At 43.2% G+C, this 14,475-nt stretch overlaps 1 protein-coding gene across 1 annotated transcript; it reads right to left on the reverse strand.

The window, feature by feature from the left end:
- Positions 1 to 2,325: 2,325 nt before the first annotated feature.
- UBIAD1 (UbiA prenyltransferase domain containing 1) lies at positions 2,326 to 14,236 on the reverse strand. The gene is made up of 3 exons (XM_075603480.1): positions 14,135 to 14,236; positions 7,969 to 8,577; positions 2,326 to 6,415 (listed from the first exon to the last, which is right to left on the reverse strand). Exons 2-3 carry the CDS (start codon positions 8,522 to 8,524, stop codon positions 5,928 to 5,930), a joined length of 1,044 nt encoding a protein of 347 aa, XP_075459595.1. The 5' UTR covers positions 8,525 to 8,577; positions 14,135 to 14,236; the 3' UTR covers positions 2,326 to 5,927.
- Positions 14,237 to 14,475: the final 239 nt, after the last annotated feature.

The following is a 14,475-nucleotide window of genomic DNA, read 5'->3' on the forward strand; positions in this document are numbered from 1 at the left end:
GTTACTTCGCCGCTGTTGGTGTGGCGAACCCCTTCTTACCCATTTACCTTGTCTGGAAGATGCTGCAGCAGGGATCCTGGCGGTGAGTCGTAAGAACGTTTCCAGGGTCCGAGGTTGGCGGAGTAATGCGCTTAGCTGTATCCGAAGATATCACTCAATCTCCGTATACAACTGTTGGGGTATTACATAACTCTGAAACCCAGCTACATAGACACATTCTGCAAAGACTTTCTCCGCCAAACCCACCCTGAAACTTACAGCCTAGACATCTCCCGATCCCAGCAAAGGCAAAAATCACATAATTCTTTAATGTCGCAAAATCAGTATACAGTTGCAGTAATACATTTCCGACATCTGGGACCAAGAGCTGACACTAAGACCCTAACACACGGGTCAGGGTTAACCAAGTGGGCTTGACCTTTATTATAAGGCTGATTAACCCCTTCACCGTCACAGTAATAGATGAGACAAAAATCGGTGAAGTGTAAGAATGTCCCTATTAAGGAATTGTGTCTTAGGTTGTGAAGACTAGATCATCAATTGCCAAGGCAGCAGCCTCCTAACAAGTTATAAAATAGCCCTTTGTGGAAGTGACAGTGCTCCGTGTCAAAGATGTCAAGACTCCCATCTGGCTAACACGTGACCAGGTGGTGTCTGATGTGACGTCAGATGCTAGACCGACGTACGTTTTGCATCATGAGGGACCAATTGCCTTTATTTTGTACACAAACCTCATGTGGCCACAAATATAAATTCAAAACTGAATCTCCTGATTACATTGCATATTTCTATTGGTCACCTGAGCGAGCCCTAACCCATGGCAACAGTAGCCAAATGGAGTGGAAACAGGGCAATGGTGACCAGATTTTAAAAAGTAAAAACCGGGGCCCAGTAACAACAATTATTTCTAAAACAAAATGACATCACTTAAAAATAAATATAATGGTGTGTGTCCAATAGCGTCCCAATGTATGCTGTATTACCGATTTATCCCCCTATCGTCTGACACTCTGAGTGCCATTAAACATCAATACAGACGATCTGCCTAATTATTTAGTTGGAGCTTATTAATAATATATCAAATGGATTACTACGAAGTCCGGAATCAAAGTTGCCCAAACTACAACTAAAAGTAACTAGGGGCACAATAAAGTGATCTTCCCAGCCATCTAAATGGGGTGAGGTTCAACAGATTTATCCAAATGAAGTCAGGTTGAAGTATGGGACACACAGACACATGCTTACCGTATCAGTGACAGCATACAGTACTGTAGCCAGGGAGAGGATGAGCTGCATGAGCAGAACATGGCCACCTATGACCTGAGGAGTCATTGCGCTGCAGTCCCTGCTCCTGGCAAAACGGGGACATTACAAAGATTGTCGGAACAGTTACTGAAAACCAGGGACTGTCCCAGCTAAACCAAAACGTCTGGAGACCCCAGCAATGGTGGTACCGATATCTTCAGCTACTCTTTGCATCAGTCCAGGGTTCCTGCGGCATGTCCACTCAGTTACACTAATATAATACTTACTGCATTGGACATTAAATATCAAGCAGAATGCATTAACTATCATCAGTTATAAAATGTAGAATGTTTTCTTCAATTTTGAGACGATAATGACTATTTCATAGCATTTTTCTCCCTGTGGAACTCAAAGCGCGTCACAATGACAGTATAGTGTGCGGCTTACAGCACATAGGATTGTTACAGACACAGTCCCTGCCCCGATGAGCTTACAATCTATGTTTTTGGTGCCTGAGGCACAGGGAGATAAAGTGACTTGCCCAAGGTCACAAAGAGCTGACACCAGGAATGTAATCACGGAGGCATGCCTCCTTCTCACTGCTACATGTGTTTAAGGCACAGTAGGTTTACATCAGACTAAGCGTGATTGTTTAATGCAGCTTAATTCAACAGGGGTTCCTTACAATGCATCTGATCTCAGACGCGCTATTAGAGGATTGGAGTTCCTCAGAATTTCACATGGGGTTCCTTAACCAAGAATGGATGGTAAACCATTGGTGGATAAAAGTGAAGCAAACAATAACCCCGGGTTGCGCAAACCATTGGCGCTGCGCACCCCTCACCTTTTTGCCGGCGTCAAATGACACCGTGGGTTCACGTAACCCCATAACGTCATTTGACGCCACGTCGCCTTAAGCCGCCTGAAACAAGGTAAGTAACAGAGGCCTTGCGTGGTCTCCACAGCATTTAAATGCCTTGGAGAACAGCGCAGGGCCTCTGTAACCGCCGCGCCCCCCTGCTTTAACCCATTCATTGTATTACTGTGAAAAGGTTATAAAAGAACATATTTAGAAAAAACTTGGAATATACAAGTATTTTATTATTTCTGTGATTACTGAATAATTACAACATTTAGATGTGGCAAACATTTTTTTTTTTTTTTTAAACACGACTTTGCTTAAGATTGCATCGTAAATAGCAAAACATATTTGGTTGTCTTAATGTCTTCATTTTTAGAAAGTTAAATACTTGGGGAAAAAACTGCTTTTTACACAACTTTGCTCCATTTATATAAAAGGCAGCTCTATAAAAAACACTTTTTAGAGACTGAAATTGTTTTATTACCATATTAAGGGACAGAGCAATGTACACAGAGCACAAGTAGGTTTTGCTTTGACACTGACAGAAGACCAGGTAAAAACTGTGTAAAAATTTTTTTTTTAAATGTCCCTAAAATGTTTAAAGTGCAGGTTTTGTTTACAAATACCACTGTTTTGAAATAGAGTGCATTTTGTTTGGGTGGCATTTAATTGTACAGGTATAAAGACTTACAAAGTTGCAGCTTCTGTAATAATGTTCATCAGGAAAAAAAAACAGCATGGCTTTGCAATCACATGCAGACTTCCAGTGACTGGGGGTTAAAATGAAGGTTCATTGCGGCTGTGCCTTTTGCAGAGAAGAGGATTATGAATGATTTATGGGAATCAGACGTGAGAATACACACCTCCATACATGTAAAGTCTGCTGCTATAGTTTTATTGATTCTTTTAACTTGCCTGAACTGGGGGGTGGGGTCCTGTGGAGTACATCTAGGGACTCCCAGTTTCCAAGTAACATACTGTTTAAGACCACCACGCAAGAATCCATGCCCACGCATAGCTCCTGGTGACCCCTTGGTTCAGGTAAAAGCAAGAATATATCGTGGTGAAAAAAAACGTTTGTGAACCCCATTGATAATTACGGAAATGCCATAGTTTTTCCATGATAACCTTCTTGAATCAAAACCAGTCTTTTCTTAAATATCCAATATGTTTTATATTGAGCAATTCCATGTCTTTTGAAACAAAATGATGTATGAATTAGACAAAATGAGTGATTAAGAGGCAGGGTATGTGAAAAAGTGGAACCCTGGTGTTATCAGCTCAATTAAAGGGGATAATTAGAATCAGATGTTTAAATAATTAGGTAGATCTTCAGCAGTAAGTTTGGGAGGCCCCACCCTATATAAAGATCAGAAACTTTGTGAGTTTGGTCTTCATACAGCTGTGTGGAAACATCATGCCACGATAAAAAGAAATATTTGGCGGACCTCGGAGAAGCAGTTATTAATGCTCAGTCTAGAAAGGGTTACAAAACCATTTCTAAAGATTTGGGGCTCCAACAACAGTCTACAAATGGAGAAAGTTGAAGACCATAGTCACTCTACCCTGGAGCGGTCGTCCTCTCCAAGAACAAACCGGCAAATCATCGAGGAAACCACAAAGAACCACAGAATAACATTAAAGGATCTGCAGGCCACTCTCGCCTTGGCAATGGGAGTGTTTGACTCAACTATCAGAAAATGACTGAACAAGAATGGTGTCCATGGAACGATATGGAGCAGGAGGGAACCAACCAGGCACTCTAACAAAAAAGTTAATTTCTTAGCAAATCCAGTACCAACGTTGACTGCATAAGCAGTCTTTATCAAGGTGAGGGCTAAATAACAGGCACCAAAGTGAAGTATATATACTTATGCAGTCGAAATGTTGGTACTGGATTTGCAAATAAATTTACTTTTTTGTTCGACCGAGTGCCTGGTTGCTCCCTTCTGCTCCGTGACTTCCTTGGGTGCAGTAAAGGATCTACCCCATCTCCATGTGCACCGGCAAAGTGCTTTCAGTACCACCTACAATTGTGTGTCTAACGCTCTCTGCGGTTCATGGAAGGATAGCCAGGAGGAAACTACTGATCTCCAATAGTAACATTGCTGCACTTCGGAAGTTCGCCAAAGAGCACCTACATGATCCAAAAGACTTCTGGAATAATGGACAGACTTGTCAAAAGGTTAAACTGTTTGGTCTCAATGAGAAACATTATTTTGACAAAAACCAAACACTGCATTCGAACAGAAGAATCTCATCCCAATCGTCAAGCATGGTAGTGGAAGTGTGATGGTTTGGGGCTGCGTTGCTGCTGCCTCAGGACCTGGACGGCTTGTCATCATTGAAACAACGATGAATTGTTCATTGAATCAGAAGATTCTAGAGGAGAATGTCAGGCCATCCATCCGTGAGCTGAAGCGAAAGTGGATCATACAGCAAGACAATGATCCTAAACATACAAGCAGATGTACAAAAGAATGGCTACAGAAGAAGAAATTTCACGTTTAAGAATAGCCTAGTCAAAGTCCGGACCTAAACCCCATAGAAATGTTGTGGCAGGACCTGAAGTGAGCTGTCCATGCAAGGAAGCCCTCAAATGCTATAGAGTTGAAGCCGTTCTGTAAGTAGGAATGGGCCACAATTCCCCAAAACCGATGTGAGCGACTGACCGGCAGTGACAGGAAACTCTTAGTTGATATCATTGCTGCTCAAGGGGGCGCCACCAGGTACTGAATCTAAAGGTTCACATACTTTTTCACACACGGATGTTGAATGTTGAATTATTCGTGGATACATAAATGTTGAAAAAGCATCAAGTTGTGTGTCATTTGTTTGATCAGGTTATCTTTACCTACTATTAGGACTTAGATTAAGATCTAACAACATTTTCAGATTGAAATATGTAAAAATTCTAAAGGGTTCACAAACATTTTTGCCACTGTGTGCACGCACGAATACATAATTACACACACACTTTTCGGGGGAAGATTGCTACTTTACTTCACTTACATAAAACATGTCACCACTTTTAAAAGCGCCCCTACTGATGTATTTCATGGTGAGCAGCTACTCTTTCAATTTGTCTTTTGTGTCTATGAAGTATATGGACACAAGCCCATATTTACTAAGCAGTCTTCTGCCACAAACCACCTTACCGCCCCATCGACTTGCAAATATATGTATCCCTTTGCATCCACTGTTATTTTTAATATCTTAAGATACTTTCTTACATTTCTATTTTTTTTTTACACTGGCATGTAGTTTGAAACCACTCTCACTAAACCATACAACTGCTCACATCATCTATAAGCATCCCAGATCTCTCATACTACAAGTAATACAGTATTGCTTGTGACCTTAAATACTGAATATGAATATACAGTGATGTGAAAAGCTTTCCATTAGTAATTTTTGTTGTACATGCAGATTATTAGAAGTTCGCAGCACCACGTAGATCTCACCTAAAAATTTTTTTAAAAATAGCACTAAAATACCGTTTCGGGGACACAGCCCCTTCCTCAAACAAACAACCCGGGTGGCTTTTGTCTGAGAAAGGGGCCTTTTTCCCGAAACATTACTTTAGCTCTGCCTGCTCCTATGCAGTAAACCATAGCATTGTTTGGCATCATTACTCGTTTGCCTCCACCTTTGTTTTCTACATTATAATGATAAAGCGTTAAGACATGAAATGCATATGAGCTGTGAGAGTACAGACGACCACCATAAACAGTGCTCCTTTATGTTGTAATGAGTTTATTATCTACTGTAAATAAAAGTACCCCTTCGGGTTCTGTGCTATGACTATCTGAGATCCTTATTACAGTTTTGGAAGAGAGCCAGCAGGTGCCAGGACTATCCCAAAAACATAGAAGAGTCCAACGAGGAGATTCAGTTTGGCTGTCCTCTGTGGGATTTTGCTGAAATTCTGACTTCTGAACTGTCGCTCTAAAGAAAAAGCCATGGGGATGGTGAGCAACGGCAGGGCCATGCTGATAGTGTAACGTGTTGCCAGGATGCTGAAGATCAGGTAGGGGAAAAACACAAGCAGGTTAAACAGCATGTAAGAGAGTGTTGGGCCAATGAGAATGGCCAGTGTGACTATGCCAGCCTGGCGGTCCGATTCCATGTCCCGCGTGTTGTTGCTGTGCAGGATAGCCTCGGTGCTGAGTGCCAGGGGGACGGCATACAGTAAGGGCGAGATGGTGAGATACCCAACCTGAGCCGCGTGAGCAAACATGACAGCCAAGGGCCCGAAGGTGATGAGGATCACAAGGTCTCCCAGAGCCACGTACTTAAATCCGATCCCTGTAAGAAATGTAGAAGGAGCCATATTTGGAAACGGAAGAAAATGGATAACAGAAGTTTTACAGCAGGTGTAAGATGTGCCCTACGCCGGAAAAACGTTTCCTTCTTTCCTATGCACTAAAAAACTGGCAAAGAATGTACTCTTACTGCTGTCACCCCCAACACGGGCAAAATAATGAAGGGAAAACATCATCAGCATAACTAGCCTGACTCACAATGTAGACTTGTTTGCTTACTGCAATCAGTAAACATTTATCCAAAGTTAAGACTATGCAGAACAACTATAGTAACAAACATAGAAGGTAATAAAATGTCAGATTTAGACGTTATAAACTAAAAATAAAAAAATAATTAAACAGTACAGGTATCCGAACGCTTATTCTAGATTGTCTGCTTCGACTAAACTGGCCCATTTTCAGGCGGAATTTCCCATTGACTTCAATATAGAATTTAGGCTGAAAACAGCCCAAATCGGCTGATCTAGAATAAGCTCCTGAATTCGATTTTTTTTTAGCACAAATAAAAAGTGGAAGAGCCTCTTAAACAACCTGTGAATGGATACTAACATGTGTAAATTGGGAACTCAACACTTGTATTCTGTTGTGTTGCTGCCCATGCAATTCTCCATGTTTTAAGTGTTGTATGGATTAGTTGTATGTATGTGTGTATCTCTTTATGTATATCTTTATTTACATAGCGCCATCCAGGTACATAACGCTTTACAATACACGTGACATTATATTATAACACAATGGGGAAAACCGCTTCAGACAAAATAGGAAAAGGAGTCCCTGCCCCGAAGAGCTAACAATCTAAGTGGTAAGGGGAGAATTGACAGAGGACAGTAAGAGGGCGTTCTAGTAAGTGCGCCTGCAAGGGGCCAAGGTCAGTGCATATGAGATGTATAGTGTCTAGTTGAAATAGCAAATCACTTTCACTGGTAAAAGGATTACTTAGATATACCGGAGATGTGTTATCGGCTCAACCTTTGATACATCACATGTATACAATTATCTTGAGTGATTTTTTTATTCGCCATTAAAAGCTTTTAGGGGTGCCAGGCTCCACTACATTAGATATTAAAAACGGAAGACCCCCAAACCCCACACATTTGTTTTTCCTCCACAGTCCGAAACCCCTATTCTCAGGAACCTGCCAAATCCTGAGAAATGTAAAAAAAAATTTTTAATATAACGATAGATTAAAAAGAATTAACATGGCCAAATGTGAGAGAGAGAGTGAGAATGACCTGTTGCCTCCAATAAAGAAAAGCAGCACATAAAAATGGTCGATATTTCAGGACCCTAGGGAGACCCCTACATTGTAAATCGCACCGTCCAGCTCAGGGGGTTACCCTGGTTTCAATTATAAATAGAAAAAACCTCTTACAGAAAAAAAAATGGGGTTATTGGAGATTTAATGTTTAAATAGAATTGCTGCTAAATCTCAGTTGCAGACGTCATTCTTTGAGTTCTTGACAACAGCTGGCACCGGGCTCCAGTGCTGTTGATCTCATATCTGAATACACTTTACATTCCCTTCGTGACACTTACCTCCAGTATAGAGGAACGAACTGGACAGTCCTCCAAAATAAATTAGAGCCATGTGCTCTAGCTTCAACTTAGACAGAAAATAAAGGCAGGCAGCACACAAACAGCCCAGCGAGTAGAGGAAAACGCCAAACCGTACCACATCCTGCGGCTCCAGGATTCTGTCTACTAGTGTCCGGTCATCACTTTTCTTGTGATCAATACCTTTGGAAAAGTCATAGTAAGTGTTCACCAGGTTCCCAGCTCCATGCACGGCCAACACTGCCACTGCACAGACCAGGAAGACCAGGAAGTCCAACGTACCTTCAGATCGGTAAGCAAGGGCACTGCCCAGTGCCACAGGGGTAAGAGAGGCACTGAAGCTCCAGGGCCGAAGTGCCAGGACATAGGTAGCACATTTCTGTTTCCAGCTGATGGTCTTTGGTGCTGCTCTGTCCGTTAGCTGCTGCACTGGGCCATTACATAATGAATGGACTTCTCCTTTGAGTTCTGTCGGCTCCACCCCTGTGAGGTCTTCTGTGCCGATACCAACTTTATTCACCTTGTCATCTGGATTCATGATCAGGTTTTAAAGTGGAGCAGGTACAACTGTTGGAACTGTGTTGTCGGTAGCTGCAAAATGTAAACACACGAGAAATCAAAAAGGTTTTTATTTAAAAATATTACAAAAGACAACTCTGTTGAATTTGAAAAAGTAATTGTAGAACACGAAACGGAGAGGAACATCTAGCGCATAAAAAGATAAACGTCAACATTTTCGGGTTTTAAAAGTGAACGCCGCAGAAACTGAAATACTAATCCTATCAAGTAAAAACAATATGAAATGGGAAGGAAAATGCCCAAATCAAGGTAACCACTAAAATATTTAGGAATCTATATTGATCCGGAGGGTAAATATCTTTACATATCCCTACAATAAATCACAGAATTAGAGGGGTGGCAAAATCCTGGCCCAAGATAAAATTGAAAAGTCAATGCATTGGACTAAACAGTAATATTATGCCAGGGCCAATAAAGCAGACTCCCCCCTTGCAAACAAACTTAAGTCTATCTCCAATGTTGAACAGATTAGAAAAAGAAGGATATTTTCCTAAGCTTCATAATAACCCGAGGCCTCCGACTCAGGAGGGAAGAAAGAGGGGAGCAATTCAAGAATATTTAGAAAAAGCAGGCTTGACCAAAATATTGGACGTAGATAGAGAAAATTTGGAGAATCCCATCTCATTAGATGAGATCGGAGACAATTAAGTCTCTCAAAAATAATAAGTCCCTGGGCCCAGATGGATTCCCGAATGGGTACTATAAATAAATTTGCCACCGGACTGGCACCTCACTTGCGGGAGGCATTTAATTTATTTACGAGAGGTGACAGTTGCCCCAATACCCTGACACGGGCACATAATGGTTATCACTAAAGGACAAGACGAACTGTGATTGGGTCATCATATAATACAAATTACATGTTATGAAAAAGATATTAAATTAAAAAAAATAATTCTCAATTACAAATAGATTCTATTTTAGAAAGTGACTAAGATTCCACTCTACATGCATCCCAGTGGGGAAGCGAAATGTAAAAAAAAAGCTGTGTGTGCTGTGCACGCGCATAGTAAGTGAAACGTCTTTAACTTTTGTCACAGAAATTGTATTTGTGTTGTTTTAAGAAAAAATCAAAAAATACCATTTCATTGACAAAACGCAAATAAATTTGGACTTAGAACGTGCGTGCTTGGCACACATCCCCTGTATTTGCAATAAGCGTGAATTCCTTGTGTGTGTGTGCGTGTGACTGTGTATGTCTGTATGTGTGTGTCAGTCAGTGTGTGTGTATGTGTGTCAGTGTGTCAGTGTGTGTGTATGTGTGTCAGTGTGTGTGTGTGTATGTGTGTGTATGTGTGTCAGTGTGTCAGTGTGTGTGTGTGTATGTCAGTGTGTGTGTATGTGTGTCAGTGTGTGTGTGTGTATCAGTGTGTCAGTGTGTGTGTGTGTATCAGTGTGTCAGTGTGTGTATGTGTGTCAGTGTGTGTGTGTGTGTGTGTCAGTGTGTGTGTGTGTATGTGTGTCAGTGTGTGTGTGTGTATGTGTGTCAGTGTGTGTGTGATGTGTGTCAGTGTGTGTGTGTGTATGTGTGTCAGTGTGTGTGTGTGTGTATGTGTGTGTATGTGTGTGTGTGTATGTGTATGTGTGTATGTGTGTGTATGTGTGTGTATGTGTGTCAGTGTGTGTGTGTGTGTGTGTGTGTCAGTGTGTGTGTGTGTATGTGTGTCAGTGTGTGTGTGTGTATGTGTGTCAGTGTGTGTGTGTGTATGTGTGTCAGTGTGTGTGTGTGTGTATGTGTGTCAGTGTGTGTGTGTGTATGTGTGTCAGTGTGTCAGTGTGTGTATGTGTGTCAGTGTGTCAGTGTGTGTGTGTCAGTGTGTGTGTGTGTATGTGTGTCAGTGTGTGTGTGTGTATGTGTGTCAGTGTGTGTGTGTGTATGTGTGTCAGTGTGTGTGTGTGTATGTGTGTCAGTGTGTGTGTGTGTGTGTATGTGTGTCAGTGTGTGTGCGTGTGTATGTGTGTCAGTGTGTGTGCGTGTCAGTCAGTGTGTGTGCGTGTCAGTCAGTGTGTGTGCGTGTCAGTCAGTGTGGGTGCGTGTCAGTCAGTGTGGGTGCGTGTCAGTCAGTGTGGGTGCGTGTCAGTCAGTGTGGGTGCGTGTCAGTCAGTGTGGGTGCGTGTCAGTCAGTGTGGGTGCGTGTCAGTCAGTGTGGGTGCGTGTCAGTCAGTGTGGGTGCGTGTCAGTCAGTGTGGGTGCGTGTCAGTCAGTGTGGGTGCGTGTCAGTCAGTGTGGGTGCGTGTCAGTCAGTGTGGGTGCGTGTCAGTCAGTGTGGGTGCGTGTCAGTCAGTGTGGGTGCGTGTCAGTCAGTGTGGGTGCGTGTCAGTCAGTGTGGGTGCGTGTCAGTCAGTGTGGGTGCGTGTCAGTCAGTGTGGGTGCGTGTCAGTCAGTGTGGGTGCGTGTCAGTCAGTGTGGGTGCGTGTCAGTCAGTGTGGGTGCGTGTCAGTCAGTGTGGGTGCGTGTCAGTCAGTGTGGGTGCGTGTCAGTCAGTGTGGGTGCGTGTCAGTCAGTGTGGGTGCGTGTCAGTCAGTGTGGGTGCGTGTCAGTCAGTGTGCGTGCGTATGTGTGTGTCAGTCAGTGTGTGCGTGTGTATGTGTGTCAGTCAGTGTGTTCGTGTGTATGTGTGTCAGTCAGTGTGTGCGTGTGTATGTGTGTCAGTCAGTGTGTGCGTGTGTATGTGTGTCAGTCAGTGTGTGCGTGTGTATGTGTGTTAGTCAGTGTGTGCGTGTGTATGTGTGTCAGTCAGTGTGTGTGTGTGTGTGAGAGTCAGTCAGTCAGTCAGTGTGTGTGTGTGTGAGTCAGTGTGTGTGTGTGTGTGTCAGTCAGTGTGTGTGTGTGTGTGTATGTATGTCAGTCAGTGTGTGTCAGTTAGTGTGTGTGTGTGTGTGTATATGTGTGTGTCAGTCAGTCAGTATGTATGTGTGTGTGTATGTCAGTCAGTCAGTGTGTGTGTGTGTGTGTGTGTGTGTGTGTGTCAGTGTATGTATGTGTATGTGTGTGTCAGTCAGTGTGTGTGTGTGTGTATGTGTGTGTGTCAGTGTGTGTGTGTGTGTGTGTGTGTGTATGTGTGTCTGTCAGTGTATGTGTGTGTATGTGTGTGTATCAGTGTGTGTATGTGTGTGTCTGTCAGTGTATGTAAGTCTCTCTTTCTGTGTCCTGCCCCCTCTCTCCTTATCCCCCCCCCCCCCGAGCTGCGGACTTGCGGGGGGTCGGGCTTGAGGGCCCCCCCTCCAGCAGTGCTGCGTGGGAAGCGGCACGCTCAAACCCCCCGCTTCCCGCGTTACTGGAGCAGTAGCCGTGGGAGGCGACAGGGCACGTCGCTGGCATATGCTGACAGCGCAGCGGGCGTGTGGGGGGAATTGGCGGCCATTAGGAGTGACGCCATCATCCGGTTAGCCTCCATGATCTCGGGGCTCCTCTCCTCCTCCAGCCCCGGAGGCGCTCAGTCAGCGGGACACACCCACACCGGAAGCTCTGAGCCAGCCATCTTTGTATACCCATGGCAACGGACGTGTGGGGTTAACGGCGGCCGTTAGGAGCGGCGCCAGCGGGTGTGTGGGGGGAGTGGCGGCCGTTAGGAGCAGCGCCGGCGGCTATCGCCGCATGTCACATCAGGCATGTGGGGGGAGGGATGGGGGAGCCGTGACGTTACTTCCGTTTCACATTTCGTCCCCCATCTCTCCCGTTTTACCCAATCAGAATAGGTGCCACTAAAGAAATTTCACTTCAAAAAGAGGAATGGTGTTCATAGAACGATTGCCAGGAGAAAAATTAACATTGCTCTAAAAAATAACATTGCTGCACGTCTGACATTTGCCAAAAAGCACATAGATGATCCACAACACTTCTGGAACAATGTACTCTGGACAAACGAGAAAAATCTAAAACTTTTTGGCCTCAATACGAAACGTTATCTTTGGCAAAAACCAAACACTGCATGCGGACAGAAGATCCTCATACCAACCGTCAAGCATGGTGTTGGAAGTGTGATGGTTTTTGGTCTGCTTTGCTGCCCCAGGGCCTGGATGGCTTGCCATCATTGATACAACCATGAATTCTGCATTGTACCAAAAGATTCTAGAGAAGAATGTCAGGCCATCTATCTGTGAGCTGAAGCGAAAGTGGGTCATGCTGCGAGACAATGATCCTAAACATGCAAGCAGATCTACAAAAGAATGGCTGCAGAAGAAGAAATTCCACGTTTTAGAATGACCTATTCAAAGTTCAGATCTAAATCCCATTGAAATGTTGTGGCAGGACCTTAAGTGAGCTGTTCATGCAAGGAAACCCTCAAATGCCACTGAGTTGAAGCAGTTCTGTAAGGAGGAATGGGCCAAAATTCCTGAAAATCGATGAGAATGACTGACCAGTTACAGGAAACGCTTAGTTGAAGTCATTGCTGCTCAAGGGGGTGCCACCAGGTACTGAATCTAAAGGTTCACATACTTTTTCACACATGAATCATTTGTGAATAAATAAATGGTGAAAAGGTATCATGTTTGTGTGATCAGGTTATCTTTATCCATTATTAGGACTTATATTAAGATCTAATAACATTTTAGGTTTAAAATATGTGAAAATCTTAAGGGGTTCAAACTTTTTCTCGCCACTGCACGTCCATCAGGTTCAACCAACAGATACGTATCCTATATTTGTATTTACTGTATATTAGAAGACAACGACAGAAGGGTCACATTCCAATAATCTGTTTAAAATACTGTGACGGTAGGGGTAGCTGGCATCACAAGTGTGTTTATTCTCTGTATTTTGTATTTCTGTGTGTTTCCGAGGTCTTATCCAAATAAACCTCATTTTATTTAATTACCTTGTTTTGTTTTGTGACTGATCCCTTAAATATAAATGTGTTAAAAAGACCTGATCTACCGTGACAGGCTTTTTGCGTTTTATTGCTCTATTTATTTTATTTAGTAATCAAAGACTAAGTTTTAAGTCCACTCAATGTACATATACTACACAAAGGCATATTGAGTGCTCAACAGATCTGGGATCTTTTTCTCTATTTGTAATTAAAATACCTTATAGAAATAAAAGTGGACAGGTGAAACACACAAAGGTTTCATTTAGACAACATAGAGTAGGTAGTATGTAAACTACAGCCCAAAAGCCAGTTTGAAATGTGCTCATGATTCCACACAGACTTGAGAATAGCAAACCTCAGTAATGATTTGAAGGATGTATTTTGTGGCTGGATCATTAAACAGTAGTTTAATGATCTTTTTCTGTAAAAAAAAAAACACAGTGCTACTAAGAACATGCAATGCCACTTTACACAAAGTGGAGTGTTTTCACTTTCGATAGTATAGAAAGAAAAGGGAAAAAAACACAGAAACACACACACACTTTCAAATTATCTTTTCCTCTGACCACAATACCAGCTAATCACCAGGGCAATAAGGCACTCGTTACGCCACCACACAGGCTTTGTGATATCACATTACACATGGTATAGTGAGGGTCCTTGTGATAACTGAACCGTTATATATCTGACACACTTAGAGTGACAACTGTCGGTGATCGACCCTCACTGGTGAGATCGCCGGAGCCTTTACTCACCTACTCTCTACCTCCAGACGTGTCCCCTGGACGCGGCCATCTTCCTTGTGCCGCTGTCAAATGATTCCGACCGGGAACGTGTGCTACCGTTACTAATATCACTGCGCGCTTGTGATTTGCCGCCACAGTATCACCCCGCGCTCCACTTTAATGTGTGAGTTACAGATAGCTGTGTGTGAACACAAACCTGCAGAGCCAGGACATTAACCCCTTCACGGCCAGAGACCAGCCATACCAGGATCCCCATCCCCTCTCCCCAGGAATCCTTTCACTGCCAGAGACCTGCAGAGCCAGAACTCCACTCAATATTAACGTATTCACTGCCAGAGACCTGCAGAGCC

The sequence above is a fragment of the Ascaphus truei genome, chromosome 6, assembly GCF_040206685.1.
Source record: "Ascaphus truei isolate aAscTru1 chromosome 6, aAscTru1.hap1, whole genome shotgun sequence".
Classification (NCBI taxonomy): domain Eukaryota; kingdom Metazoa; phylum Chordata; class Amphibia; order Anura; family Ascaphidae; genus Ascaphus; species Ascaphus truei.